This window comes from Cibotium barometz, chromosome 53 (genome assembly GCF_041138505.1).
Source record: "Cibotium barometz isolate CiBa-2024 chromosome 53, ASM4113850v1, whole genome shotgun sequence".
Lineage (NCBI taxonomy): Eukaryota > Viridiplantae > Streptophyta > Polypodiopsida > Cyatheales > Cibotiaceae > Cibotium > Cibotium barometz.
In genome coordinates this window covers 15,461,605-15,489,581 of record NC_141098.1, presented here as the reverse complement: position 1 = coordinate 15,489,581, position 27,977 = coordinate 15,461,605, and the positions used below count along the sequence as shown (strand labels likewise).

Here is a 27,977-nt window from a genome sequence, read left to right as displayed (position 1 = left end):
AAACTCCACGATTCACACCACACTCATGTACTGACGCTTCGAGACCTGGCTCAGCTTCAGCTCGTCTTATTGAACCTCATTTACAATATGAACATATGTACTTAGGCATCATATAATGACTCAAGTCATGGCACTTAATCCCATGCATCTGGATTTGCATTTAATGGCCTCATATGCATGGTTTCACACCATAGACGTGCCATGGCACGACAACGGGAGCGCGTGTTTGTGCATGGTCCTGGAACACCAGTTGGACGCTCTCCGCGGAATCCAGTGAAAGCACAGGACCGTAGAGACTGGACCACTCGGTGGTCGTTCTGCTTCGAACATCTACATCGAATTTCGACTTCGAGCCTATTTGTTTGGCCCCGTTGGATAAGGGGAAAAGAAAAAGAGAAGACCATGAGCCTCATGCCAGGAAGCTCAAGGAATTTAAAGCAGGTGACAAATCTATCAAGTTTGATGTCTTTCATGGAGAACATGATGCTTCTAAAGTGTTAGCATTTGTGGCACAGTTCGACATTGCTTTTAGTGATGAGGACTTTACTGAAAAGTCAAAAGTACGCCATGCTAGCATGTTTTTGAAAGGGATTGCTTCTCATTGGTGGATCACTGAAAAGATCACCGAGGATCCCATTAGCACCTGGAAGGAATTGAAGGACCGATTCTATGCTCAGTTTTTGCCACCAAATGTGGAGCAAACTCTCACTCAAAAGTGGGACAGGCTGGAGCAAAGAGATAATGAAAGCGTGCAACAGTATGTTAACAAGTTTTGGAAAGTGTTGCTGGAAGTAACTCCCTTTATGCAAATCACAGAGGATGAAAGAAACAGGAAGTTTCGCTTTGGATTGCAACCAGCATATTGTTCGGGCATTGAATTGCACCCGAAACATACTTTGCAACAGCTCACAGCTTCTGCTCTTGCTAGGGAGCAATTGATGCTCAAGATTAAACAGGATCAAGGAGGTTCAAAGGGGAAAGACAAGGCTGTCCCAAATCTGCAAAAGGGTGGACAGCCACCTAAAAAGAACTTCCGGGAGACCTACAAGGGTGGTAAAGCTGAAAATAACACATCTAAAGATCAGGGCCCAAGGAAGAATAAATTCGGCTTAACCCCGGAGCAAAGAGAGCAATATGCCAAGGATGGAAAATGCTTTTCTTGTGGTAGCAAAGAGCACATGTTTAGACAGTGCCCTGACCGCAAACCAAAGCACGAGGACAAGCAAACCAAGGCTAATGTTCATGCAGTTCCTGATGTGCAAGGAAATACAAGTCATGATGCAAAAGAGCGAATGGTATGCAAGGCTTGGGAGCAAATCAAGGATTAGCCCGCCTTATTCATGTTTGATGACTGTGCAACCAATAACTTCATCTCTATGCAAACGGCAGCTGCATTGGGTATGGAGGTTGAGAACATGGGACCTCGATTGAAGCCGAAGCTGCATTTATTGGTAAAGAGGTGCAGGTTACCCCTTGATAGGGAAGTTGCACACCCATATCCAAGGCTACCTTGATAATGAACATTTCCTAGTTGCTCCACTAAATGGATGTGATGTATTATTGGGCAAGCCGTGGCATCATAGGCTTGAGCCCCGCAAAGAATACAAGACCAATATGATCTCTTTTATGCATAAAGGCCGCATGCATTTTATTGATGCTGGCAAAGAAGGGGATTCCATCCCACTTGTATCACACATCCAAATTAATAAAGCAATGAAAAAGGATCTTTCTGCGTACTTGGTTTTTGTTCGTGATAGCCTTGTACCAAATCATCAAAATGTGGATGCTATGTCTAATGATAGGCTGAATTTTCTTTATGCATTCAATGACTGTTTTGCTGACTCGTTGCCAGGAGAATTACCTCCCCAAAGGCCCGAAGATCACCGCATAGATCTTGTGCCAAGTAGTTCTCCACCCAACAAACCCGCATACCAAGTGAGTGCTGCACAACAAGAAGAGATCATGAAGCAGGTAAATGAGCTTTTAGATAAAGGTTTGGTTCAGCCCAGTTCCTCACCTTACTGCTCCCCTGTGCTTCTTGTTCAAAAGAAGGACGGATCATTCCGCATGTGTGTGGACTATAGAGCTTTGAACAAGCTTACCATCAAGAACAGATTCCCAATTCCGCGAATTGATGATATTTTGGACAAGCTTGATGGCTCAGCTTGTTTTAGCAGACTTGATTTGAAGAGTGGTTATCACCAGATACGAGTGGTGCCACAAGATGTCCATAAAACTGCATTCAAGACAGTCTTCGGATTATATGAATTTTTGGTAATGCCTTTTGGTCTCACCAATGCTCCTGCTACGTTTAATCGTGTGATGGATAGGATATTCCGACCCCATCGCAAATTCACAGGAGTATTCTTTGATGATATCTTGGTTTTCTCCAAGAATGAGCAGGAACACAGAACTCATTTTGTCACAATGTTCGAAGAGTTGCGGAAGCATAAACTTTTCATTAATGCCAGGAAAAGTGAGTTTTTCCTTTCAGAGATTCATTATTTGGGTCATATTGTATCCAAAGATGGAGTTACAATGGATCCTGCAAAGATAGAGACCATTCGGAATTGGCCCGAATTGCAAAACGTACATCAAGTACGTAGTTTTCTGTGATTATGTTCGTATTACAGGCGTTTCATAAGGCATTTTGCTATGATAGCCACTCCTCTACATGATCTCACAAAGAAGAAAATCACCTTCAAATGGACTTCAAAGGAACAGGATGCTTTCTTGCAGCTCAAGCATGCTATTATATGTGGTCCAGTATTGATTGTTCCTGACTTGCACAAGTCATTCGTAGTTGAATGTGATGCTTGTGGTGATTGCATAGGAGCTGTTCCAAATCAAGAAGGGCATGCAGTTGCATACGAAAGCCGTCGCTTGCATGATGCCGAGCTTCATATGGATATCTATGAGGAAGAGCTCTTGGCTATAATTCATGCCTTAAAGATATGGAAACATTATCTTCTTGGGGCTGAATTTGTGATCATCAAAGCTTGAGATACTTTCTATCTCAAACAAAGCTTTCAGAGAAGCAGATGAGAATGGCAAACTTTCTTTCCATGTTTCATTTTGACATTGTGCATACTCCAGGAAAGAAAAATGTAGTGGCCGATGCATTATCCAGGAGGCCTTATGTAGCTGCAGTCTCAGTGGCCTCTCATGGCGACCTATCTGCTATGAGAGATTTGTATCATTTGGATGCTGATTTTTGCCATATATGGACTGATTTGATGGCTGGTCATTCACATGCCTCTTATGTGATCAACGAGGGTTATCTTATGAAGGATAATTGCCTAAGTGTGGTGAAGGATTTGCGTCCAAAGGTTATGGACGAATGTCACGCTCCACCTTATGCTGGTCATAGAGGTATTATGCCCACTACCCGCATGATTCAAAGATATTTCTTTTGGCCAAGCATGCGTAAAGACATTGAGGCTTATGTACGTGCATGTATTACTTGCCAAAAGGTGAAATTTGACAAGCAAAAACCTCCAGGTTTACTTCAGCCATTGCCTATTCCCTTGCAACCTTGGAAAAGTATTACTATGGATTTTATTATGGATTTGCCTAGATCCCAGCATGGGAATGATGCTATTTGGACCATTGTCGACAAGTTTAGCAAGCAAGCTCATTTCTTGCCTATCAAGAAAACCATTAAAGCTGATCATATGGTAAAGCTTTTTCTTGCTAATATTTTTAAGCATCATGGTATGCCTAAATCCATTGTTGGGGATAGAGATCCCAGGACTACGAGCCTCTTTTGGAGGGCTTTATTTGATGATATGGGTACTAAACTTGAGTTTTCATCAGCTTATCATCCCCAAACGAATGGCTAAAGTGAAGCTGCAAATTCAGCCGTGTTGGATTTGTTGACATGTTATGTGGAAGATCAAAAGACTGCATAGGAGAAGTATCTTCCACTTGTTGAGTTTGCCTACAACAATACGATCCATGCCTCCACGGGAAAGGCTCCGTTAGAGATTATCTATGGCAGAGTGGTATTGCCACCCATCCTTCGAACAAAGGATGAGATTTTTGCAGCTGATGAATATGTTCGTGACTTGGATGTATCCTTTGGTCAGGTGCAGACAGTCATTGCAAGATCACAAGATAAGCATAAAATGGCTGCTGACAAGCATAGAAGGGACATGGAAGTCAAAGAAGGTGATTGGGTTTTGCTGAAATTTGAGAAGGCTTGGCTTCGGAAGAGGCCAGGACGAGAAGGATCATATCCTAAGCTTTCTCCTCGCTATTATGGACCCTTCCAGGTGATTTAGAAGATCAATGAAGTGTCCTACAGGGTTGCTTAACCTACTCACTGGAAGATTCACAATGCTTTTCATGTGAGTCTATTTTGGAAATATGTGGGGCCAGATCCTGATGAGCCTGTCACACAAGATCCGCCAAAGATTGAAGAGCTTGAGGAGAACCTCCATCCAGAACAGATTGTTTTTCAAAAGGAGCGAAAGCTACCTGCAGGAAAGCTTTCCAGGAGATACCTTGTGAAGTTTAATAATTATTTGCCTATTGATGCAAAGTGGGTAAATGAGGATTACTTTGTTGATTACCCACAGTTGTTGCAGACATTTCTTCAGGCTTTTCACTTGAGGACAACTCTTTAGAAGCCCGGAGGGATGTCACCAATTGGCCGACCATTCGGTCCATCTCCAGATTTTGTGTCTCGTTCACTTGAGGCCAGGCCGGTGTCTCATGTGAAGAGGCCAATATTTTGCTGACATGGACGGGAGCCAGACTGGTGCCACCCGTGTGTTAGCAAGATGGTGTCGTATGGACGGGAGCGAGACTGGTGCCACCCGTGTATGACCTGGACTGTGTTCTATCCATGGGATTGTCACGCCATGGAAGAGCCAGTATTCGTGCCGTGTCATGCCTATGGGACTGTCACACCATAGGGAGGCTCGTGCCTGGAACTGTGTCTTACCTATGGAACTGTCACTCCATAGGAAGACCAAGTTTTTATGTTTTACGTCGTGCCATTTTTGTGCCGACAGATATTTTCTTCCATGAACGGGGGATATGTCCATGATACTATTTGCACATGCACACATGTTTTGTATGTTTGAAACTGTTTTAACATGACTTGTATTTTTGTGTTTGCCTGCTTGACGTGTCACTGAGCAGGGATGCCTGCCAGTGAGTCGTGAAGTCTGCTCTGTCTTCTGACGAGTTTTGGTGCATGTGAACAGATGGTAAGTATATTGCACATGTTGGTTTAATATTTTATATTTCTAACCCTTTGATTTATAAGGTTGTACATTCACATACACTTAACAGTGGGCACCCACTTAGGGGCCAAGGTGGGGAGCCACACTTAAGTGTGTGTGAGTGGGCAAGGTCACCTACCACACCCCTTTGGAACTCGCCACCCACATGCAAGCGTGGGGAGCCAGCCAAACACTATAGCTTTACTCCACTTTATTTTTTATAAAAAAGAAGCCACGACTCCCATGAAGGACAAGCGGGCGATCATCTCCTGGATTTTTCTACCGGCGCCAGCTCCCCCAGCTCTGCAGGCGATTGTATGGGCTCAAGGATGCTGCACTAGTGCTCTCTCTCCCAGGCGACTGCATCTCCACAGGATGAGCAAACTTACCCAGGCTGCAACTGTACTGCTGCGCATGCTCTTCTTCAGGCGGCTATACTTCCAGCAAGCGACTGCACTTGTTTCCCCAGCAGACTGCCTTCTCTTCGCCAGGTAATCCTGCAGGCTGCTGTGTTCTCTTTTTCATACGGGCAGTACAGACTGCTGTACTTTCAACAGGCGGCTAACAACTCCAGCCAACTGCGCTGAGCAAGCAGCTGCCACCTCCAAAAGGTTGTGCTGCTATCTTCACAGGCGGCTCGTATTATTACTAGCAGACGATGCTGCCCTTGAAGGCGCCTGTGTGCTCTCTTGAACCTGTCTTCCAGCAGGTTGCCCTATCCACTGTAGGCACCTACACCGCCTTCATCTCCTCTTTGCAATCAGAGTGCTCATCTGCAATCAGGCGACTACATATTGGTTGCTCTTCCACGCCTCTTGAGGCTGAGCCACCTTCTCATATACATCAGGTGGCTGTGCTCCTACAGCGAGACTTTACCTTTCCTAAGGCGGTTGCTCCATTTTCTTTTTGCAAGAGGTGGCACTTCTTTTCCACTGGCGGCTACAAGAGGACTACACACCTCTTAGGTGGCTACACTTTCTACACAAATACCACGGGTATTGGTCCTCCATTTGCCATCCACAAGTAAGTGAAATTTTCAAATTTAAGTAAAGTATTTTTGATAAATCTGATAAGGGACTCTCTCCACGGCAACACCCGTTCGGTGCCGGGTAGTCCAAGCTATTGGAGAACCTCGGTCCAAAGGTGCTAAGATCGGGAGAGCCATGCGTTAGTACAGGAGCGCCTGTTTGTGCCTGGTCCTGGAACACCAGTTGGGCGCTCTCCGCGGAATCCAGTGAAAGCACAGGACCGTAGAGACTGGACCACTCAGTGGTCGTTCTGCTTCGAACATCTACATCGAATTTCGACTTCGAGCCTATTTGTTTGGTACTGTATTCATATGTACATGGACATCGTCTGGTTCTTGGAACCCATGGAGCATTGTATTTGTTAAATACTCCCAATAAATATATCATATATTGAGGGGGGGTCGGCCCGTTCCGGCCCCAGTGCTAGTGTCAATTTATCTATTTCATTTCATTTCAATTTCAAGTTGTAATTAAGTTGTCCATTTCAAATTGTGGTATTAAGTTGTGCTATTACGCGTGTGGGTGTCCAACGGAGTCATTCCCACTTGACGGGATCGGTTTCAAGACCTACGGTTGGGTGGTGAGTTGCAAACCACAATTCTTCGAGGTCATACAATGTGTGTGACACCTCATCTACAAAACCTTTGTTATGGTTTCTTAGGTATGTGGTTCTATGTCGGGATGATCCTTGGCTAGGTCTATGAAGACCTTACAACAAACATCTTTTCTCTCTCTTTCTCTCTCTCTCTCTTTCTCTCTCAGGCAAGCAAGCGGGCAACAAAGCAGGAGGGGTGGGCGCAGCGGGAGGGGGGGGGGGGCGCAGGCAAGCAGCCCCCCCCCTCCCGTTTCGCTGCCCGCTGCTTGCCTGCGCTCCCCCCTCCCGCTTGCCCACCCCTCCCGCTCTTCGCTCTCCCCTCCGCTGCGCCCACCCCTTCCATTTCGCTCTGCGCCCACCCCTCCCGCTGCCTGCCTGCGCCTCTGTCACTGTTCGCGTGCAGTCGCCCCCTCTCAGCCCGTCTCTTTCGCCAGGCCTTTGTGTCACTGTTCGCCCCCTCTTAGCTCGTCTCTTTCGCCAGGCCTCTCTGTCACTGTTCGCCTGCATCTGTCTGCCTGCCTGCCTGCCTGCGCCTCTCTGTCATTGTTCGCCTGTAGTCGCCCCTTCTCAACCCGTCTCTTTCGCCAGGCCTCTCTGTCACTGTTCGCCCCCTCTCAGCCCGTCTCTTTCGCCAAGCCTCTCTGTCTTTGTCTGCCCTTGCTCAAGCCCCCAAGGCAGCAACATAATGGGGACTTGAATTTCATCCATTTCTTCTCTCTCTCCCCCACATATTTACCTGCTCCTTTCAAACATTCCCTCCCTCTACAATGGGAGGGTCTGTAGATGACAAAATCAGCCAGCTTGATCATATCCTTAGGGATCTTATTAAGGACCAGAAGAAGACACTGGACAGCACCATCACCGCCATCAAGAAGGACTTATTGACGCGTATGGGGAAGCTGGAGGCCGAAGCCGAAATATGGAAGGAAGAGAAGCTTACCATGCATGAGGAGTGGAAGAAGGAAAAGCTCGCCATGCAGGAGGAAATCAACCTTTTGAAGGGCGAAGTGGCATCCTTACGCGATCATCCACGGGAGGAAGGAGAGACTCTTGAGGTGGACAAAGAGGCAATCAAAGAAGAGATCACCAAAACCCTCACCCACACAATCGAGGGGAAAATGGAGGCGGTCCGCGAAGGATGGGTAGAAGTGATGAAGAAGAACATCAAAAAGGAGGTGCAAGAAGATGTACAAGTGATGAAGAAGAACATCAAGAAGGAGGTACAAGAAGATGTACACATGATGCAGTCTACTCTTGATGAAGAGAAGATGCGACGGATCCGGCGCCTCAACATCCGAGTCACAGGGATACCAGAGAGCACTACCTCCACGCCTGAGATTGACGGGCGGAACCTATGTACCAAGGTAGGACTAAAGGAGGATGAGCCGCTCCCATTCACTAGAGTATGGAGGACAACCCCAAAGGACTCCACCAAAGGCAAGGCCTTAGTGCTACAGTTCCCGGACGAGGAGAGTAGGATGAGGTTTATGAGAGGACGGGCTATCTTGAGGAGCTTGCCAGGGGACCCCATCTACTTCGATGATGACCTCACATGGATGCAACTGGAGCACAGAAGATTATGCATGCCGAAGATCAAGGCGGCACGCAAAGAAGGACAGAAGGCACATTATAGGGACGGTCACATCTACATTGATGGGAAGAGGGTCGAATAGCGGCATCTGGCCTATGAGACACGGAGGAAACAACATGAAGACAAAGAGATACACAGAGCAATCTGGAACTGTAATGGAGTCCTATGGACACATCCAGGGAGACTTGAGGAGGTGATGGAGGGCCGGGATATCATCTTGATGACAGAGACACATGAGAGCCCGGAGAGGGGCTTACCATGGGTTGAGGGTTATCAGTGGGAGTCAGCTCACCGACAGGGGATGAGATAGGCCACCTCCCGAGGTTCAAGAGGCATTGCAGTGCTTTTCAGGCATGGGTTACATGAGCATGTTCGAGTCGTAGCACGAGACTCGGAGGCGAGATACATGTGGATTAGCTTACGCCCCTCGGAGACCACATGGATTTATATCGCCCTTTGCTACTTTCCTCCGAAGGGGTCGCGGTTTGCCACCACCGAGGAGCCGGGTGGAGGAGAGGCTAGTGAGTCTCCATACTCTGTCTTATCTGAGGAGATCTTACACTATTCGACACTGGGAGAAGTCTTCTTGATGGGGGACTTCAATGCACGGACTCAGAGCACACACTACGAGATCTATGACTTTGAGGATCCCCTGAGACTAGAGCCGCTAGCTACAGAGGATACATGGACAGCTTGGGGCCCGACACCATCTCGTTATTTATAACGGGATGACTCAGTGGCCAGATTCAGGTGGGTTGACTTGCTTTCCAGAGGGAGGTGGTAGTAGTACAGTGGATTATGTGATGGGATCCCGGGAGGCAGCAAATATGGTGTCTCACTTCACCGTACCACCATGCCCATTGGGGCGGATCATACATACCTATCCCTCACTTTCAGGAGCTTATTGGAGACCCACCCACCCATCATACAGCCACCACGCACTATTTTTCACTTCACTCAGGACCTAGCCGAGGTGTACGACTATCATGTTCATGATCAGCTATTTGCCTTAGATCCATCGGCACCCATGGCCATGCTCACCTCCCAGCTCTCACATGTACTACACTCCGCAGCCGCGAGGAGTTTCCCATACCACATACAGACAGGACGGCCACCTACATCAAGGAGCATGCCCTAGAACCGATGGTATGATGATGAATGCAGAAACCTTTACCACAGTCTCCGAAAGCAAAGGGCTCGCAAGGAGATCACCCGGAGGCAGGCAAGCAGGAGGATGCATACTCTCACCCGCCGTAAGCGACGAGCTTATGAGGAGGCTCAGTACTAGGACACATATCACATGCTCATGAGCAGAGATGCTGCTGCTGCTTGGAGGAGACTCAGAGAGCCCCGTCCTCCCACACCGATTGCCGATCCTCAGACCTGGCAGACATATGCAGAGACACTTTATGATGTGCCTGCACAGCCCCCTATACCACAGCCCACAGAGCCATGCTCCACAGTCTCCACCTTCTTCACCCCACCTATGGTTAGGAGGGCCATATGCCGACTCCAACATGGACGGGCGACAGATCATACAGGATTACAGGGAGAGCATCTCATCTATGCTATCGGTACATTGGCACCATTTCTTGCTCATCTCTTCAACAGAGCTCTGTCAGAGGGGTTTCCGGCTGAGTGGACGATGCACACTATTGTGCCGATCCATAAAGCGGGAGATGTACTAGAACCCGGGAACTACAGGACCATCATGATTGGCCATATATTGGCCAAACTATACGGGGCAATTTTGGAGGCAGAGCTAAGCACTAATGCAGAGGTTGGGGGATTGAGAGCAGCAGGCCAGGCAGGCTTCCGTCGAGCCTTCTCGACCATCGACTACATTTTTACATTGAGGTGCCTGATTGATCAAGCCAAGGCACGGAGGCAACGGCTCTATTGTTGCTTTGTGGATTTCCGCAAGGCATTTGATACTCTGCCCAGAGAGCGCCTCTTTCGGCGACTACAGACACTAGGCATACCTTCAAACATGATGTGGGGCATATACAGGCTATATGAGCAGGTGTTTGGGAGAGTCCGATGCCCAGGAGGCTTGTCCGACACAGTTGCTAGCACCATTGGTGTGAAGCAGGGGTGCCCGCTCTCCCCCACGCTCTTTGGGCTCTATATTGATGAGGTGGTCGATTACATCACACAGGGAGGAGGCTCTGGGGTTGAGCTATCAGGTATTACTGTCCATGTTATGCTTTATGCTGATGACATCGTCTTGGTATCCGACACGCAGGTTGGGCTTCAAAGACACCTTGTGGCTCTTGATGACTTCTGCGCACAGCAGGGGCTCACAATGAACCTTGGGAAAACCAAGGTTATGATCTTCCACACTTCACCCGCAGTCGGGAGCCACACTACTCTCACATTAGCACGAGGGCGGGTCGAGGTGGTGAGCTCTTATGTTTACCTTGGCATCACATTTACTAGCTCAGCTGGATGCTTCTCCATGGCTCAGGCAATCCGAGACAGAGTGACCCGGGGGTATGCAGCTCTTGCTGGCCTTGAGCGTCAGTGTCATCAGGCACATTTTCAGGAACCCCGCACGAAGGGGTGACTCTTTGATACATTAGTGACACCAGCCTTGATGTATGCAGCAGCGGTTTGGGCACCAGGACTTGCAGCCTCCACATGGGTACAGCTGGAGAGACCACAGATCTTGATGCTCTCGAGGATGATACGCAGCAAACCATCCGTCCCGCACGACATTGTTCGAGCTGAGTTTGCTGCACCACCTATGGCAGTGGAGGCATTGTTCCAAACGATCTCCTTTATATACAGGATGAGGGAGATGCCCATGGAGAGATTATCCCGCCGAGCTTTTGAGGCATCTAGACAGTTGGCCGGGGTTGGACATACTGAATCTTGGTATGCACAGATGCTACAGTGGTTCTCACATCACGGTATAGACATTGAGCGGTTGCCACCTTTTCAATATGATCAGTCTGCTCCACGGGGTTACCTCTCTCTCAATGAGAGGAACAGAGTGATGAGACAGGACATATGGCAGCACTACATACAGGAGACATGGACAGCACCAGAGAGCCCACTACCACCGAAGATGCTGTATTACAGAGACCACTTTATGAGCATTTCAGGGGATGGGTTTATACATCGACTGCGGTACATGGATGTATACATGCCACAGCTCTCGTGTTGCTATTGGACAGCTGCGAGTCTCATCACATCAGCTAGAGATAGAGGCTGGGAGAGCGGCACGGGTTCCTAGAGCTGAGCAGATATGCAGATTGTGCCGCGAGGAGGTGGAGACTGAGGATCACTTTGTATGTAGATGTAGAGCCCACCAGGGGGTCAGAGATAGATATGCAGGATTGTTTGAGGAGCACTCTTCACTACATCAGTTGATAGAGGCCTCGGACCAGCGACAGCTTGGCAGACTACTACTAGAGCTTCATAGTTCTTGAGTGAGACTCCTCCAGACACCCGCTCCCACTAGGGGTGGGAGACAGTCTCAACTCACAGATTTCTTCTGGAGAGCTATGCCAGTGCCAGCTGATGTACCACGTGGGGTGACCGCACAGAGAGCAAAGGAATTGAGAGCCAGGAGGAGACCTAGAGAGACTGGACATAGAGCACCCCGACTCCGTCACCGAGAGATAGCAGCTATCCGAATGAGACACCAGATGGAGACACAAGTGAGGCTAGCTCGCTTTCATTCAGACTCAGGGTACATGTTCATGCCATTCACAGCCTCAGCATCGGCGATGTATGATATCTTATATCTCTCTAATGGCACTGGATGGAGTTAGACATAGATCTGCATAGCATGCTTGTACTACCCCTTCAGCATGTAGAGATGCATCTTGCCTTAGCACTCCATCCACATCCCCACCCCCCTTATATTGTTTGTATATGGGCTCCACCGATCCATGATGATTCACAGTTGTATCCAGACACATGCACACTTTTTCTTTTGTTTCTTTTCTTTCGATGACCGGAAGAACACAGTTGTATTATTTTTTGTCTCATAGGCCGACTTTGGCCTCTCGTAGACGTTAATCTCTCTCTCTCTCTCTCTCTCTCTCTCTCTCTCTCTCTCTCTCTCTCTCTCTCTCTCTCTCTCTCTCTCTCTCTCTCTCTCTCTCATTCATTTCGCCTCGCTGATTCGTTTGCCGCCGCCCGCTATGCTGGCCCGCCTTCCTCTCCGGTAGGCCCTGTGAATCCGCCTCGCTGATTCGCTTCACTGTTCGCCGCCGCCTGGCTATGCTGTCCCGCCTCCCTCTCCGCTAGGCTCTGCGCCCTGTTTCACCACCCACCCTTGCTCAGGCCCCCAAGCAGTGTTGCCAGGCGTTTCTGAAACGGCAGGTATGCAACGGGTTTCATACGTTTTGAAACGTTTCATAAAAGGTAAGAAACGGGTACAAAAAGGTTTCATACAAAATAGAAAAAGCATGTATATTTTTAACTTGAAATATACAAAAGAAAAAACTGTTGACATAACTTATAAGAGACCACATTGAATTCATTTCAATAAATTTAAAATACATGTAAGATATGATGATATCACAAATCACGTGGGTGATCACTGCGAGTCCTCTTGGAGACACTTTGACGTGCTTCAGGCTCTCCCAGATTGGGGATATCCTCAAGGGGGATACCTAGCTGCAAGGCCTTCCAAGCCTTGAGGCTATCATAGATTTCTTGTGGCACATGCTTACATGGCCAGATGCCAAAACCCTTTGTTTGTGACAAATGTGCCTTCAGCCTGGTGACACTGCCATGGTGCTTATCAACACAAAAGTTGCTGTAACACGTGGAAGCTCTGGGAGTCTTCTTTCAGCCCTAAACACTCTTGAGAACCTTCTCATGCAAAAACGCACCATCTCATGCAAAAACGCAGATATAGAGAGAGAGTAGAGGGAGAGGGAAGTGCTGGAAATTCAATATATTTCTATGATACAAAAAAGGTATCTGAATCTGCAGCCATGGGCTGCCTTACATAAAAGGTGATGACACCTGAATCTGTCCCCTATGGGACCTCTAAGGATCCAATCCCCCTAGTGGGAGAGAATGAATACAATGACAGGCACTTGGGCTATTTATAGCCCTTTGAAATTCCTGGGGAACTGGCCAACTGCTGGTCGGCCAGTTCATATATTCATAAATCCCTTTTTAATGCAGCCGACTGGTTATACTTCTTGCTCATGATGCGCCTACTGCTCACAACCTGCTGACGTCATCCGACAGCTCTTCTGGCAACCAGCATCCTCTGTCCTGCAACCGACAGCCCTTATCTGGATCATGCGTTTCAGCCGTCTGCTTCCCTCCGTGATCCCACTTGTCCTGTTCCATGCCCACCACTGATGATACACCTGAAGCTCTTACATTCTGGTTCTACCTATCTTCTACTGGTTCATACTCTTTATCTGGTTGCCTTTTCTGGATCTAGCCCTGAGAATGTCCATGGCATCTATGATGCACATGACAGTTGCATTTCCACTTTCCGGAGCCCGAGCCACCATATCTAGACTCGAAGGTAACATTGTTCCAAACAGAATCACCTGTTCGAGGCATCCTACAAGGCGGGGATAAATGCAGATTGTTGGCCCTGCAAGTGCGACACAGAACATAAACTAATCTCATTATATGATTCATGATTTTAAATGTCATCTTGGCCAACAATAGAGCAAGGGGAAGAGAAGGTAGATAGCCTTAGAAGTAAAGCCTCAATAGAGCGACGGTGGACAGTGGAAGATACGCCATAAATATTGATGGAAGAGAAAAAAGTGTGCTGCTTTGTGAGTTGTGCAGAGAAAACCAACATAAACCAAAACATGACATTACCCCTTTGGAAGACCTCCACAAGGCCCAAGGACACCAAGGAGCAGGCGGGCTGACACGAGCGATGGCAGGCTAGCACACAAATCGACAAAAAGTCACAGGCGACAAAAAGTCACTGGGAAACATGAACGAAAGTGCACCGTACGAAACAATTCGTTTTTTAGGTTTTTAAAATATGCATGATGAGAAAAACGCGTTTCGTACAGGACAAAACGTTTCGAAACGTTTCCTACGTTTCGAACCTGTACGAAACACGTTTCTATCCAACTGTGCCCCCAAGGAGGCAAGATAGCTCTCTCTCTCTCTCTCTCTCCTCCTTGCCTGTGGAAAGGACTGCAGAGTAATCTAGAGGAATGGCCCCGAGTCTCCAAGAGAAACTCGAGGCCCTCGAGACAGCAATGAAGGCACTAATCAAGGAGAACAAGAACACATCCGATTCCAACCTCAATGAGGTGGAGAACAAACTACACCGGCACATCATGGCCCTCGAAGCACGGGTAACGGACCTTGAACAAGAGAACACGGCACTCAAGGAGGAGGTGAGTGCATTGAAAGTGGAACTGGTAGCCATAAAGAATACTAAGAAGGAAGAAGGGGAGATCAATGACCACTCTCACGGCCATCAAAGAAGAGATCTCCAAGGAGATCACAAAGGACATTGAGGGAAAACTCGAAGCCAAGCAGCTAGGATGGGTTGAGGTGGTGAAGAAGAACATCCGTAAAGAAGTGAGGGAGGAGACTCAAAGGGAAGAACACCAAATCATTCACACCACCATTGAGGAGGAGGAGATGAGGCATGCCCGCCGCCTCAACATTCGAGTCACACGTATAGCCGAGACACCCGACTCCACTCCTGAAAGAAAGATGGACAGCTTCTATGCATCAAGCTTGGCTACTGGGAAGAGGACCCTCTCCCCTTCACCAAGGCATGGAGAGCCGGGAAAGACTCAACACAGAGGCGTGCCCTCATCCTACAGTTTGCAGGAGAGACGGAGAGGGTCACCTTGATGAGGAAGAGGGTCATACTACGAGGTTTAGAGGGAGCTCCTATTTTCTTGGATGATGATCTCACGAGGATGCAGCTTGAGCATAGGAGAGCTTGCATGCCACGAGTCTTACACGCGAGGAGAGAAGGCAAGAAGGCCTTCTATCGAGATGGTCGGGTCATCATTGATGGCCAGCCCATGGATTAGGCCCATGGATTAGCGGTTTGGGGCCTATGGGACACAGACCAGGCTACTTACAGAGATACACATGGCAGTATGGGACTGTAATGGTTCACTATGGGTGCAGCCTCGACAACTGGAGCATGTTATGGTGGGGAGAGACATCATACTTCTGACAGAGACACATCAGAGCCCAGAGAGAGGGCTACCTCGAGTAGAGGGATTCCAGTGGGAGTTAGCATACAAGAGGACCACACGCCAGGGTACCTCGAGAGGGTCAAGGGGAGTAGCAGTTCTATTCAGACGGGAGCTACAGGGGAGACTGAGAGTGGTAGCAGAGGATCCAGAGCCCAGATACATGTGGATCAGCTTACAGCTCTCACAGGACAGGGTTATATAGATAGCCCTATGTTACTTTCCTCCATTAGGATCCTCCTATGTCATTACAGAGGACATGCCACAGGAGGAGGAGACAGGAGCCTCGCCATACACTTGTCTGTCAGAGGAGATTATGCATTATTCTACACTAGGGGAAGTATTTCTTACGGGTGACTTCAATGCCCACACACAGAGCAGACAGTGTGAGGTGTATGACTATGATGACATGGAGATCCTCCACCCTGTGGATCCAGAGGAGATAGGGGGGCTAGTTGGGCATCAGAGGACACTGGACCAAACAAAGGACATTATGGGGACCACTTACTAGAGTTGGGAGCCGGGCATCGTCTCATTATTTATAACGGGATGCTACAGTGCCGGGATCAGGAGGGCTGACATGCTTCCCACATGGGGGTCATACACAGGCCGGAGGCACAGTGGTAGACTACATTATGGGGTCTTTGGAGGCATCACAGCTTGTCACCTCATTCTCCATTCCACCTCGTCCTATTGGAGCAGATCATACATACTTGGCATTTTCACTAGCCGGATCACCAGTATCACCAACCCCCCACATACCGACGCCACACACTACCATCTACCTCACACATGACATGGCAGACATATACACTGGCAAAGTAGAGGATGGGCTCCTACTCATGGATCCCCTGGCACCTATGGATACCATTACAGACCAACTCGCATCACTCCTACACACGGCTGCATTACAGAGCTTCCCACATCGTGTCCACTCAGGAGAGCCTGCGAGATTTGGGACTATGCCCCAGAACAGATGGTATGATGACGAGTGCAGAGCCCTATACTCACGGCTCCGCATACAGAGAGCCCTGGGAGCCATCAAAGAGCAGGAGTCGAGGAGAGAGATGAGGAGACTTACTCGCCGCAAAAGGCGGGCCTTCGCAGAGATACAGGAGCTACAGATCTTCCATTTCTTCATGAGTAGAGATAGCCCTATCTCATGGCGGCACTTCAGAGAGCCCCGGACACGAACACCCATTGCAGACCCATAGACATGGCACACAAATGCAGAGGGCCTATACCACGCCCCACAGCAACCACCTATATCTCAGCCACAGAAGCCTCGACCTACCACAGCTAGCTTCTTTACCCACTTGATGGTAAAGTAAGCTATCCGCTGCCTACAACATGGACAGGCCGCCGACCATATGGGCCTACAGGGTGAGCATCTCATATATGCAGTAGATTCTTTGGCCCCTTTTCTTGCACACATGTTTAACAGGGCACTAGCAGAGGGTTTGCCTGCGGAGTGGACGATGCACACCATTGTGCCGATCCACAAACACGCGATATGCTTGATCCGAGCAACTACAGGACGGTTATGGTTGGCCACGTGTTGGCCAAACTCTATGGTGTAGTGTTGGAGCAAGAGCTTAGCTTATATGCTGAGCGAGCAGGTTTACGCTGATCAGGGCAGGCAGGCTTCAGGAGAGCTTTTTCTACCACTGACCATGTATTCACTTTGAGATGTATGATTGATCAGGCCAGAGTGAGGATGATTGATCAGGCCAGAGTGAGGAAGAGAAAGCTCTATTGCTGCTTTGTGGATTTCCGCAAGGCATTTGACACAGTACCACGAGAGAGGCTCTTTCAACGCCTGCAGTCTCTTGGCATACCAGCAGATATGACATGGGGCATCTATGCATTATATGAGCAGGTTTTTGGGCAAGTCAGATGCCCAGGAGGTATGTCCGAGACTATTGCTAGCACCATTGGTGTGAAGCAAGGATGCCCACTTTCCCCCACGCTATTTGGGTTATATAATGATGAGGTGGCTGACTTCATTACATGGGGAGGCGGAGATGGAGTTGACCTAGCAGGTACCTTAGTACATATTATGCTTTATGTTGATATTGTATTAGTGTCTAAGTCTCCAGGAGGTCTACAGCAGCATTTACATGCACTCGATGATTTCTGGGGTCTTACTGTGAACCTTGGGAAAACCAAGGTTATGGTCTTTCATACATCGAGATAGGGTAAGAGTCAGCTAACATTCACTCTCGCAGGATGCCAGGTGGAGGTGGTGACATCATACGTGTACCTAGGGGTTACCTTCTCTGCAGCAGCCACGCGCTTCACCATGGGTTCAGTAGCCAGAGCTAGATTGACACGGGGATATGCATCATTGGCTATGCTAGAGAGACAGTGCCACCAGGCGCATTTTCACGAGCCCCGGACGAAGGGGTGGCTAGTTGACACCTTAGTCACACCGGCACTGATGTATGGAGCAACGGTATGGGCGCCAGGCCTTGCTACCCATTGGTGGACACAGATAGAGAGACCACAGGCCCTCATGATGGCACGCATGATACGCAACAAACCGTCAGTACCCCATGACATTATCCGAGCAGAGTTTGCTGCGCCTCCTATGATGGTAGAGGCCATATTCTAGACTATATGCCTGCTAGACAAATTCAGAGAGATGCCACAGAACAGATTGTCATACAGAGCTTTTGAGGCATCTAGACAGCTGGCTGAGGCAGGAGACAGAGGATCATGGTATGCACAGGTCACACATTGGTTCTCACAACATGGCCTAGACATGGATCATCTACCACCATTCCAGTATGACAGGGATGCACCACATATCCGTCTCTCTCATAGTAAGAGGAACAGGGTATTGAGACAGGACCTATGGCAGCTCTATACACGAGAGACATGGATATCGCCTACACAGCCTCTTCAACCGAAGATGCTATACTACAGAGATCACTTCATGAGTATCACTGATGTTGGATTTATAGAGAGGCCTAGATACATGGAGGGCTTTTTACCGCACGGCTCCCGCGTAGCTATTGGTCAGCTTAGAGTCTCATCACATCGATTGGAGATCGAGACTGGCAGAGCAGCACGGATCCCCCGCGAGGAGAGGGTATGCAGATTGTGCAGAGAAGAGGTGGAGAGTGAGGAGCATTATGTATGCAGATGCAGAGCATATACAACCATTAGATAGATATCCCATTTTATTCAAAGAGCCACATTCCCTACGCCAGCTCTTTGAGGCAGCGAACCAGCACATACTGGGGAGACTCATTCTAGACATACAGTGTCATAGAGAGACATCATTACAGGCTCAAACAGCTCTAGAGGGGGGACGATAGACACATATTACTACACTTTTTCAGAGATCCACCCCACTCCCAGCCCCTACACGGCAAGGAATTACTCTCCATAGAGCAGAGACACTCAGAGCCTGCAGGAGACAGAGGACACCTGGCTTTCGGACACCATGCCTATACTAGAGAGAGATGACAGGGATCAGAGCTCAGTTTCAGAGAGGGTGCGGAGCGGCTGGCTTGCTTCAGAACAGACCCATGCATGTTCTTCAGGGAGTTGTGGACACCCCCTTCATTGATGTATACCATCTTATAACCCCAGTATGGTACAGGATGGAGCTAGCCATGTTGCATATCATGATTGTACACTCCATGCATATAGCTTTGCATTCTTCTAGTAGTACAGCTTCATCCCCTCCCCCACTCATTCTACTTATTGCAGACCCAGATTCAGCTTTTTAGTTCAGTACTTTTTCATTTTGTTGGGATGACAGAGGATACCCCACATAGGTACACTGACTTGTCTCATAGGCCGAGTTCGGTTTTTTGGAAGACGTTAATAAAATCTTTCTTTCTTTCTTTCTTTCTCTCTCTCTCTCTCTCTCTCGTGTTCAATAGAGCCCTTTGTGAAGGATTTCCACCCTCTTGGTCCGCTAACACAGTCATCCCCATCCTGAAAACCGGAGACCCACTTGATCCTAATAATTACAGGACGATCATAATTGGCCACACATTGGCCAAACTCTATGGATCAGTGCTAGAGGTGGAGCTCAGTTCATTTGCAGAGAGAAAGGGATGTAGAGCTTGACCACATCTTCACCCTCCGTGCCAACATTGAGAAGAGTAGAGCACAAAATCACAAGATTTACTTCTGCTTTGTGGATTTCCACAAAGCTTTTGATATTGTGCCCCAACCCCGCCTCCTACACCGTCTACAGGAGATAGGAGTCCCATCTAACATAGTTTGGAGCATCATCGCCCTCTATGAGTCTGTCACTAGGCGAGTGAGAGCCCTAGGAGGTACATCGTAGGAGATTTCCAGCACTCTTGGGATAAAACAGGGCTGCCCTCTATCACCCACTCTTTTTGGCCTCTACATTGATGAGATTAGGCAAGGCTGACAGGCATACCGATCCCCCTACTTCTTTATGCAGATGATCATCTTCCTTTCAAATTCAGCTGAGGGGCTTCAGAGACAGTCGGATGCCTTACATGACTTCTACACTCAACGGGACATCTCTGTTAACCTTGGACAACACCAAGGTAATGGTCTTCAATACCTCCCGCCCCTTCACATCAAAATTGGGCTTCACATTACAGCGGGGATCTTGTGGAGATTCTCTAATCCTATGTCTACCTTGGTGTCATTTTCACTGGCCCACACTTCACCGTGCTTCCCACATCACATGCTAGAGTGACACGGGGATATGAAGCCTTGAGCTTCCTTGAGCGGCAATGCTTCTAGGCACATTTCCACGAGCCCAAGACAAAGGCTTGGCTTTTTGACACCCTCCTCACACCAACCTTGATGCATGGAGCAGCCTTCTAGCGGCCAGATTTATCCGATGAGGATTGGCAACAAGATGAGAGGCCCAAAGTCATGATGTTCTCCTGTATGATCCACGACAAACTATCAGTTCCACACCAGATTATCCAGGCAGACTTTGCTGCAGCCCCGATAGTAGTGGATGCACTCTTCTAGACAGTCATATACCTCCATCGCATTAGTCACATGGATCCCCACACGTACCTGAGCAGTCCTCGAAACAGCTAGCACTCAAGGGCCACCCTAGAGAGTACACTTTGGACTCTTCTTTTATCCAGATCTCACATGAGGACACCAACAGGGTTATCCGGTTAGATCTTCTCAGCCTCTACACCCGCTACACATGGATCACACCTTTCGAGCTCCCTCTCCCATCGATCCTTAGCTTTTCAGTTTTTAGCTTTTCAGCTTTGTACCTTGTACCTTTTTCTTTATCTGGATACCCAAAGGACATTGACAGTTGTATATTGTTTTGTCTCATAGGCTGACTTCGGCCTCTAGTAGACGTTAATAAAGTCGGCCTCTAGTAGACGTTAATAAAGCTTTCTTTATTTATCTCTCTTCTTTTCTGTTCCATGATGAGATATGCCATGGGCATTATTTTCTCACTTTGGTCTCATAGGCCCATTGGGTCTCTGGCCATCAGGGCACCAGCCACGCTCCCAGGGAGTCACCACTGATAGAGCAGTCGTCTTATGTCATGCTGGTCGGCCATGCCCAACACACTCCAAAGCCAAATCCACACTCTGCCATGCATCAGGGGCACCACAAGACCTCCAAACATCCACCACCTTCCGTGAAAGTGCTGCATACGAGTAAAAAGATTTGAGAATGCGCACAGGGGGAGGAGAACTGTGACTCCCGGGACCTCTGATGCCCAGTACTACTGGGCAATGGTCAGATTTTGACATTCCAGGCGCTACGAGTGCATAACCACCTCTGCGAACCCAATCGTCACCGTAGAGACGGTCTAATCGGGAATAAATGCAACCTACATCTCTCCTTCAGTTGGTCCAGGAGAAGAGGGAGTGAGTTTGGCCTCCTATGGATGTCATCCTCCCAACCTGCCCTCTCTAAGGGGTGAGCAATGCCCTCATGCCCCCTTCAGGTTGCTCAACCATGTTGAAGTCCCCTCCAACAATAGAATGGTCTACCTTAGGGAGAGAGTTGGTGATGGCATTTCAGAACAATATTCCCTCCCCTCTAAGATTAGGAGCATACACATTCAAAATGCCAAGTTTCATCCCATTTGCATAAGAATGACCCCCTACTCTGGCAGGCATAATGACCCCATGGCCAACAACGAAGGGAAAAATAGTGGTTACCATTGATAAACATACACAATCTTTGGTCCCATCGGCACCTGACCAAAAGGTGTGCCCTGATAAAATCTTCCCGGATCTATTACACTAATCAGAAGTAAGTCTGTGTTCTTGCAATAGCAGGATGTCTATAGGACCTTCTGCGACTGCAGGGTGAAGCTAGTTCCTAATGAACTAATTCCAGTGGCGAGGAAAATACCACCAAGACCCTGCACATTCCATGAGACAACTCATGGTTCCTGTGCTAGAGGTCTGGTGCCTGACCACGTTTCATATATCTGGCGCCTATCAAATATGAACAGTGCAATTAAGGAGCAGAAACTGCTCTAGAGTGTTGGCAACCAATGGAGCCAGCAGATTACGATGCATTACATCCAAATGCAAAGTATCACCACGTGCTCCCTCATCACTATGAGACTGCAGTGCATCTATATCCAAATTTAGAACATCATCACGTGCACCCTCACCACCAAGAGACTGCCACACATGTACATCAGGCTCAATACTAAGAACAATCATTGCACATTCTGAATTACCCACTTCTGCGCAGTCTAGGGTGCTCCACTAAAGGGTCTGGTGCAACAAGAGGAGGTCATCTGCTGTCTCTGCCCATAACCCCACGCGGCTAGGCCTAGGGGTAGAGCAGCACAAGGAACGCTGTGCATGTCTGACTGGTAGCTGCTGTGCCTGTCCACCAGACACATGTTGCTCGCGTCTGCCTCTTCTCTTCCTGTTTCTAGACACTCATGGCCAATGAAGTGGCAGACACCGCAGTGTTCCAGTTTCCGGTAATCTCAATCTTCTATCTGAAGTGCGAGCCATCTGGTCTCTGCACCAGCAAGACATGATCCCCTGGGATGGCTGGATCAGAGACAAGCACAATAACTCTGGGTACCCCGTCTAAGCTGGCGGTGATGGCTTCTGAGGCAGACGAGGGTGGACCAGGTAGTGGAGGGATCTCCAGTACCGGAGGCAGCTCCTATTAACCTCAGCAAATTACAATAGGCCCTTGGGAGGCTAGGAAATCTAAGTGTAATGGAGGTGAGACGTCGGATTTCTTGCAGTGGATCAAAGTATGTGCAATACATGAAGAGGAAGATCCTTTTAGGACCAAGTGGAAGGGAACTACTGGCCAAAAGCCCAGAGTGGCTTCTGATAAGTCAAAGCCTACTTGGAAGAAGCCCCTACCAAGTAGGTGTACATCCTGGAAATGTTCTGCAACCTCCACGGGTAGGGCTGCTTGAAGCCAGTCCCATAAATGCTTCCTGTTCAATGTCAATCTGGAAGGTGTGCATCTCCTCTTGTGAAAAAATAATGGTTCTCCTGGCAGGGGGGGGTGAGGAAAGATTCTATGACTAAACAATTTGCTTGTTCCATAGACAGTGCATTTGAAAGTATTTAGAGAATAACACATGAGCTCTGGTTTGCAGATCGACAAGACTTAACTTCACCTATACACTGCATGAATTTTTAAAATGTTGATACCACAAAGCAGCCTACTTAATAGGTTCTAGGACGTGGTTGATTTTTTTCTAATTCAACATGCAACCAACTTGGACTGCTACCAACACCATCAAAAGTTGAAGAAGAAAAGGTTACCTCAGGAGACACACTGTGGGTCCCATATTTGTCATCCCAGTACATTGTGCTTATACGATACAGTTGCTGAACACTCAAGACCTGTAGCAATATTTAGTCAGAATGATGCCCCAAGAAACTTACAAAAGCACACCTCAAGAAGGAACATAACCATCAGTAGAGATCTTAGAAGGATACCGGGCATAGATCATGCATTATCTCATCCAGTGATTTTTTGGGCTTTTGATGAATGACCTGCAGTTGAGTTTATGGATAAGTACTTAATTTGATATCAACAAACTGACAACAAAGCAATGCAAGAAGGAAATCACACTCCAACTATAATTCTTATGGAAGCACGCGTGCACATGCACACAAGCACGTGCACACGTGCGCGAGAAAGAAGAAAGAAGCTTTTTTTAATGTTGTAGGCACAATCCCAAGAGACCAAATATGATCTATCCGACAGGAGTGAGATTCAAACACGAGACGTTGAATAACAACTCCATGAGCTAACCAATCTACCACACTTGGCTCATAGAACGGTTAGCCCATTTTGTTTATTTACCCACACCCCCGATGAGAAAATGAAATAAAATGAAATGAAATGATATATTAACCTCTCTAAGAGGCCATAGTGGCCTATGAGACCAAAACTGAGAGTACATCTGAAGTTGGTGTCTCATCAAAGAGAACAACTAAATCAGACTAAAAAGTACTCCTACAATTATAAGAACAGAACTGTAAGACTCCGAGATGATACTGAGTAGAAAATACTGGAAAATACTGAAAAATGTGTATCAGGTAGATCCATGTATGCTGATCAGTTGAAGTGTTGCCCTCTCCTTAGATCAAGTATCTCCGCCATAGGGCTGTCTAGAATGGAGAGGTCGTAGAAGCGAGGTCGGCGCCTCCGATGCCAAGCAATAATGGCTCTGATCTGCCGATGGTGGTGAGGATGCCGTGGTAGGGATCCTGGTGGGCGTGGCCGACGGGCACGACATAAGATAACTGCTCTATCAGTGGTGACTCCCTGGGAGTGTGGTCGGTGCCCTGATGGCCCAATGGAGGAGGTATCAGGAGGTGTGTAGGCTGGGTTGCTGGTGCTGGTGCCGAAGAAATCTGTCAGGGTCCTCTGTCTAGGTACATCATGGCTCGGCCTCTTGTCAGCCAAGAGGGTCTCTCTGTGTCTCCTGAGCTCAAGCAGAAACAATCCCAGGCATCTCTGATCCTCAAAATCCATGACCTTGCGTAACAGCCCAAAACCCTCTCGGAAGAGGCAGTGATATCTCCCTCGGATCTCATAATAGACTGTACATCGGCACATGTAGTGTTCCTCTGTCTCTACCTCCTGGTAGCATAGCTGACAAATGCGGTCATCCACGATCTGATGCACATATCGCCCTGTCTCAATCCGCAGCTGGTGTGATGAGGTCCGGATCTGTCCAATGGCACAACGTATCCCGTGTAATAGGTGTACATCCATGTACGCCGGGCAGGTGATAAAATCATCCGGTGAGAGGTGTAGAAAATGGCTCTTGTAATGAGCCATTTTCGTCCCCAAGGGCTCAAGGGGGCTAGTCCATGTCCTCGTTGTGTCCACTCTGATGATATCCATCCTGATCACGCAGTTTTGCTCTGAGCGGGTGAGATCCAAAAATGGACAATCTAGACTGTACTGAAAGGGTGGTAGTGCCTCTATCCGCAAACCATGTAGGTCAAACCATGATCTCATCTGAGCGTACCAACAATGAGTGTCTCCATCCTCTGCCAGCTGTATGGATGAGGTCAATGCCAATCGGGAGTACCTCTGCTGCGGGAGCTCCCATAGCCGCTGTAAAAAGGTAACTGCCTGGAATAGGGCCTCGGTTACTACTAGTGGGGCACCCAGTTCAACCCGAACAATCTCATCTGGTAGTACTGATGATTTGCTCCGAATCATGCGGGCAATCATCATAATCAGTGGTCTCTCCATTTGCCTCCATCCCTCATCTGTCCCTCTCTGAGATCTGTGATGTATACTGGGTCCCCAAATTGGAGCTCCGTACAGGAGGGTCGGTGTGACAAGCGTATCAAATAGCCACAATTTGGTGCGTGGGTCCTAAAACTGTATGTGTGAACACTGCCTCTCAAGTGCCCCCAAGGCTGCATGCCCTCGAGCTAATCTAGTTGTTGCTGCCTCCTTCAGGGAGAAACGCGGTCCTGTGAAAGTAACTCCCAAGTAGACATGACCTGACGTACTCTAACGGCTCCCCTCGGAAAGTGAATTGAGGCTCTGATCTCGTCACCCATGCCTGTGTGGTGTTAAACACCATAACCTTGGTTTTCCCAAGGTTCATTGTCAGATCTCTATCCACACAGAAAGCCTGTAATGCATCCAGGTGTCTCTGTAATCCCTCCGGAGAGCCTGAGATTAGAACAATATCATCAGCATATAACAAGATGGGTATCAACACCCCTGCCAGGCATGCCCTTGGGCCTCCCAATCTGTCTACATAATCAGAGACCGCGTCAATGTACAGTCCAAAGAGAGTGGGCGATAGCGGGGATCCCTACTTCACCCCTGTCGTGCTGGTCACCCTATCAAATAGTCCGCCTGGAGCTCGGACTCTGCCTGTCTCACAGACTCATACAAAGCATATATCCCCCACTGCATATCTTCAGGTACCTCAATGTCATGCAATCTGTGCATAAGCCTAGCACGTGGTACGGTATCGAAGGCTTTGCGGAAGTCCACAAAGCAGCATTGTTTCCTTCTCTTCTGTGCCCTGTCCTCTTCAATAAGTGCCCGAAGTGCGGCTCAACTCCGACTCCAATATAGAGCCATATAATTTGGCCAAGTAATGACCAATCATGATCGTCCTATAGTTGCCTGGTACCATGGGGTCCCCACTCTTAAAGAGTGGTACAATGATATGCTCTGTCCAACTTGTCGGGAAACCCTCACAAATGGCACAATTAAACACATGTACGATGAGCGGAGCCAAAGTGTCTGGTACATATGAGAAGTGCTCTCCAACTAGCCCATCATGATCGTGTGCCTTTCCATTCTGTAACATGTCTATCGCATCTAGCACCATCCGCATAGTAAAAAAGGTGCTGCTAGCCGGTCTAGCTCCCACTGGTGGGAGGGGGGGTGGGGGCATCATATAGCTCTCTAGCATAAGTATGCCATGCCTCAGGTGCAATAATCGGAGTACCAGGCTGTCTCTCCTGAAACATCTTCCATGCCCTCTTGCTATCCTTCCCCAAGAACAGTTGGTAGATCTCCTCCTCTAGCTTAGCCAGAAAGGCTCGTTTCTTCTTCCGCACAAGGCGCCGAAAGATCATCCTAGCCTGTCTATGCGTGTGAGACCCAATGGCAATCTCACGCTGTAGCTGTGCTCGTGTCTCACGACACTCATCATCATACCAATGTGGGGCAGTGCTGCGGGGGTGGGTGGAAGGGATAATAGTGCAGGGAAATGCATGAGGCGGATGCATGTAGTACACCTGCCAATCCTCTCGTGATCTCGTCCAAAGGGCTATGCGGGTCTAAAGCGAACAAGCCATCAATTATTGTATCTCGATGGACCCCAACTGTCTCACGTCTAAACTGATATCTCGGGTACCTATGTAGATGAGTGGCTGGCCCATCTCTCGGGGATCTACCTACTAGTGTGAAACTCAGGTATGCATGATCGGCTGCTATGCCTATGGGCCTACTGGAAATCGTGACACCCCGCACATCAAGTATCAATGAAGGAGATCCCATCAAGTAGTCCACTATGCTCGCTCCCCCTTTAGAGTTCCAGTGTGTGAGAGCATCTGATTCTTGCCATCTCGATAAGCCATTGTATATGACCAATGCACGTGCACTCCCGAGTGTGAGAAAATGCCTGCCATAATCTGTAATCTCCCCCTCATCCTGTGCTGATCTCTGCAACCCTTCATCCTCTGCCGTGATCTCCCGGTACATAGCCTCTTGAGTATCATACAACTCTGTCTGCTCTGTGCCTGTACGTGCATTAAAGTCTCCCAATAGTAATATGTCTCCCATGCTGGTAAACCTCATGATATCATCATATGGTGGTATATAGGGCGACTCTCTTGATGGTGCAAACCTGGTGTGGGCTGGGGGAAAGTAGCATACCGCCACATATAGCTCGCGGAGCCCCTCTCTGCATATTCGGACCCACATGCACCTCGCATCTGCATCTCTATGTACCACATGTATTTTGTCCGAAGCTCCTCCCTGTAAAGTATTGCCACTCCTCCAGATCCTTTGGTACCTCCCACTGTGCGTGGCTGAGGGCAGAAAACTGATTCCCATCTATAACCCCGACGTCAGGAAGCCTCTTGTTTGTGCACTGATGGGTCTCCGTATACATAGCAATATCACTGTGTCTGAAAGTATCCTCAGAGTATCCTGCATCTGTTCTAAGGGCTCCGTTGCAATTCCACACCGTGAATGGCAAGGTCTCATAGGCCGCGCACCGTCAAGCGGGCCTCCTCTCCGTAATGATGACTTCGCCATCTCTGTATACCGCCCATTTCCCCTCTTTCCTTGCCTCAAGCACACGCGGCATGTGTTCCTTCCAGTGTGCTATCTGTGCCGGTGTAAGGTCCTCATCCAAATAAATCTTTTCCCCCTTAA

At 48.4% G+C, this 27,977-nt stretch overlaps 1 protein-coding gene across 3 annotated transcripts in view; it reads right to left on the bottom strand.

The window, feature by feature from the left end:
- Nucleotides 1-27,977, bottom strand: part of LOC147608346 (myosin-11-like) — a 342,241-nt gene that overhangs the window by 209,708 nt on the left and 104,556 nt on the right. For all 3 annotated transcript variants that reach the window (XR_015264460.1, XM_086789250.1, XM_086789252.1), the window contains exons 36-37: nucleotides 23,540-23,596; nucleotides 23,363-23,443 (exon numbers count right to left, since the gene is read on the bottom strand). Coding sequence is in view for 2 of the 3 variants with exons in the window: in XM_086789250.1 (XP_086645376.1) it covers nucleotides 23,363-23,443; nucleotides 23,540-23,596 (138 nt within the window). In the remaining variant the exon portion in view is untranslated. The remainder of the gene's footprint in view (nucleotides 1-23,362; nucleotides 23,444-23,539; nucleotides 23,597-27,977) is intronic.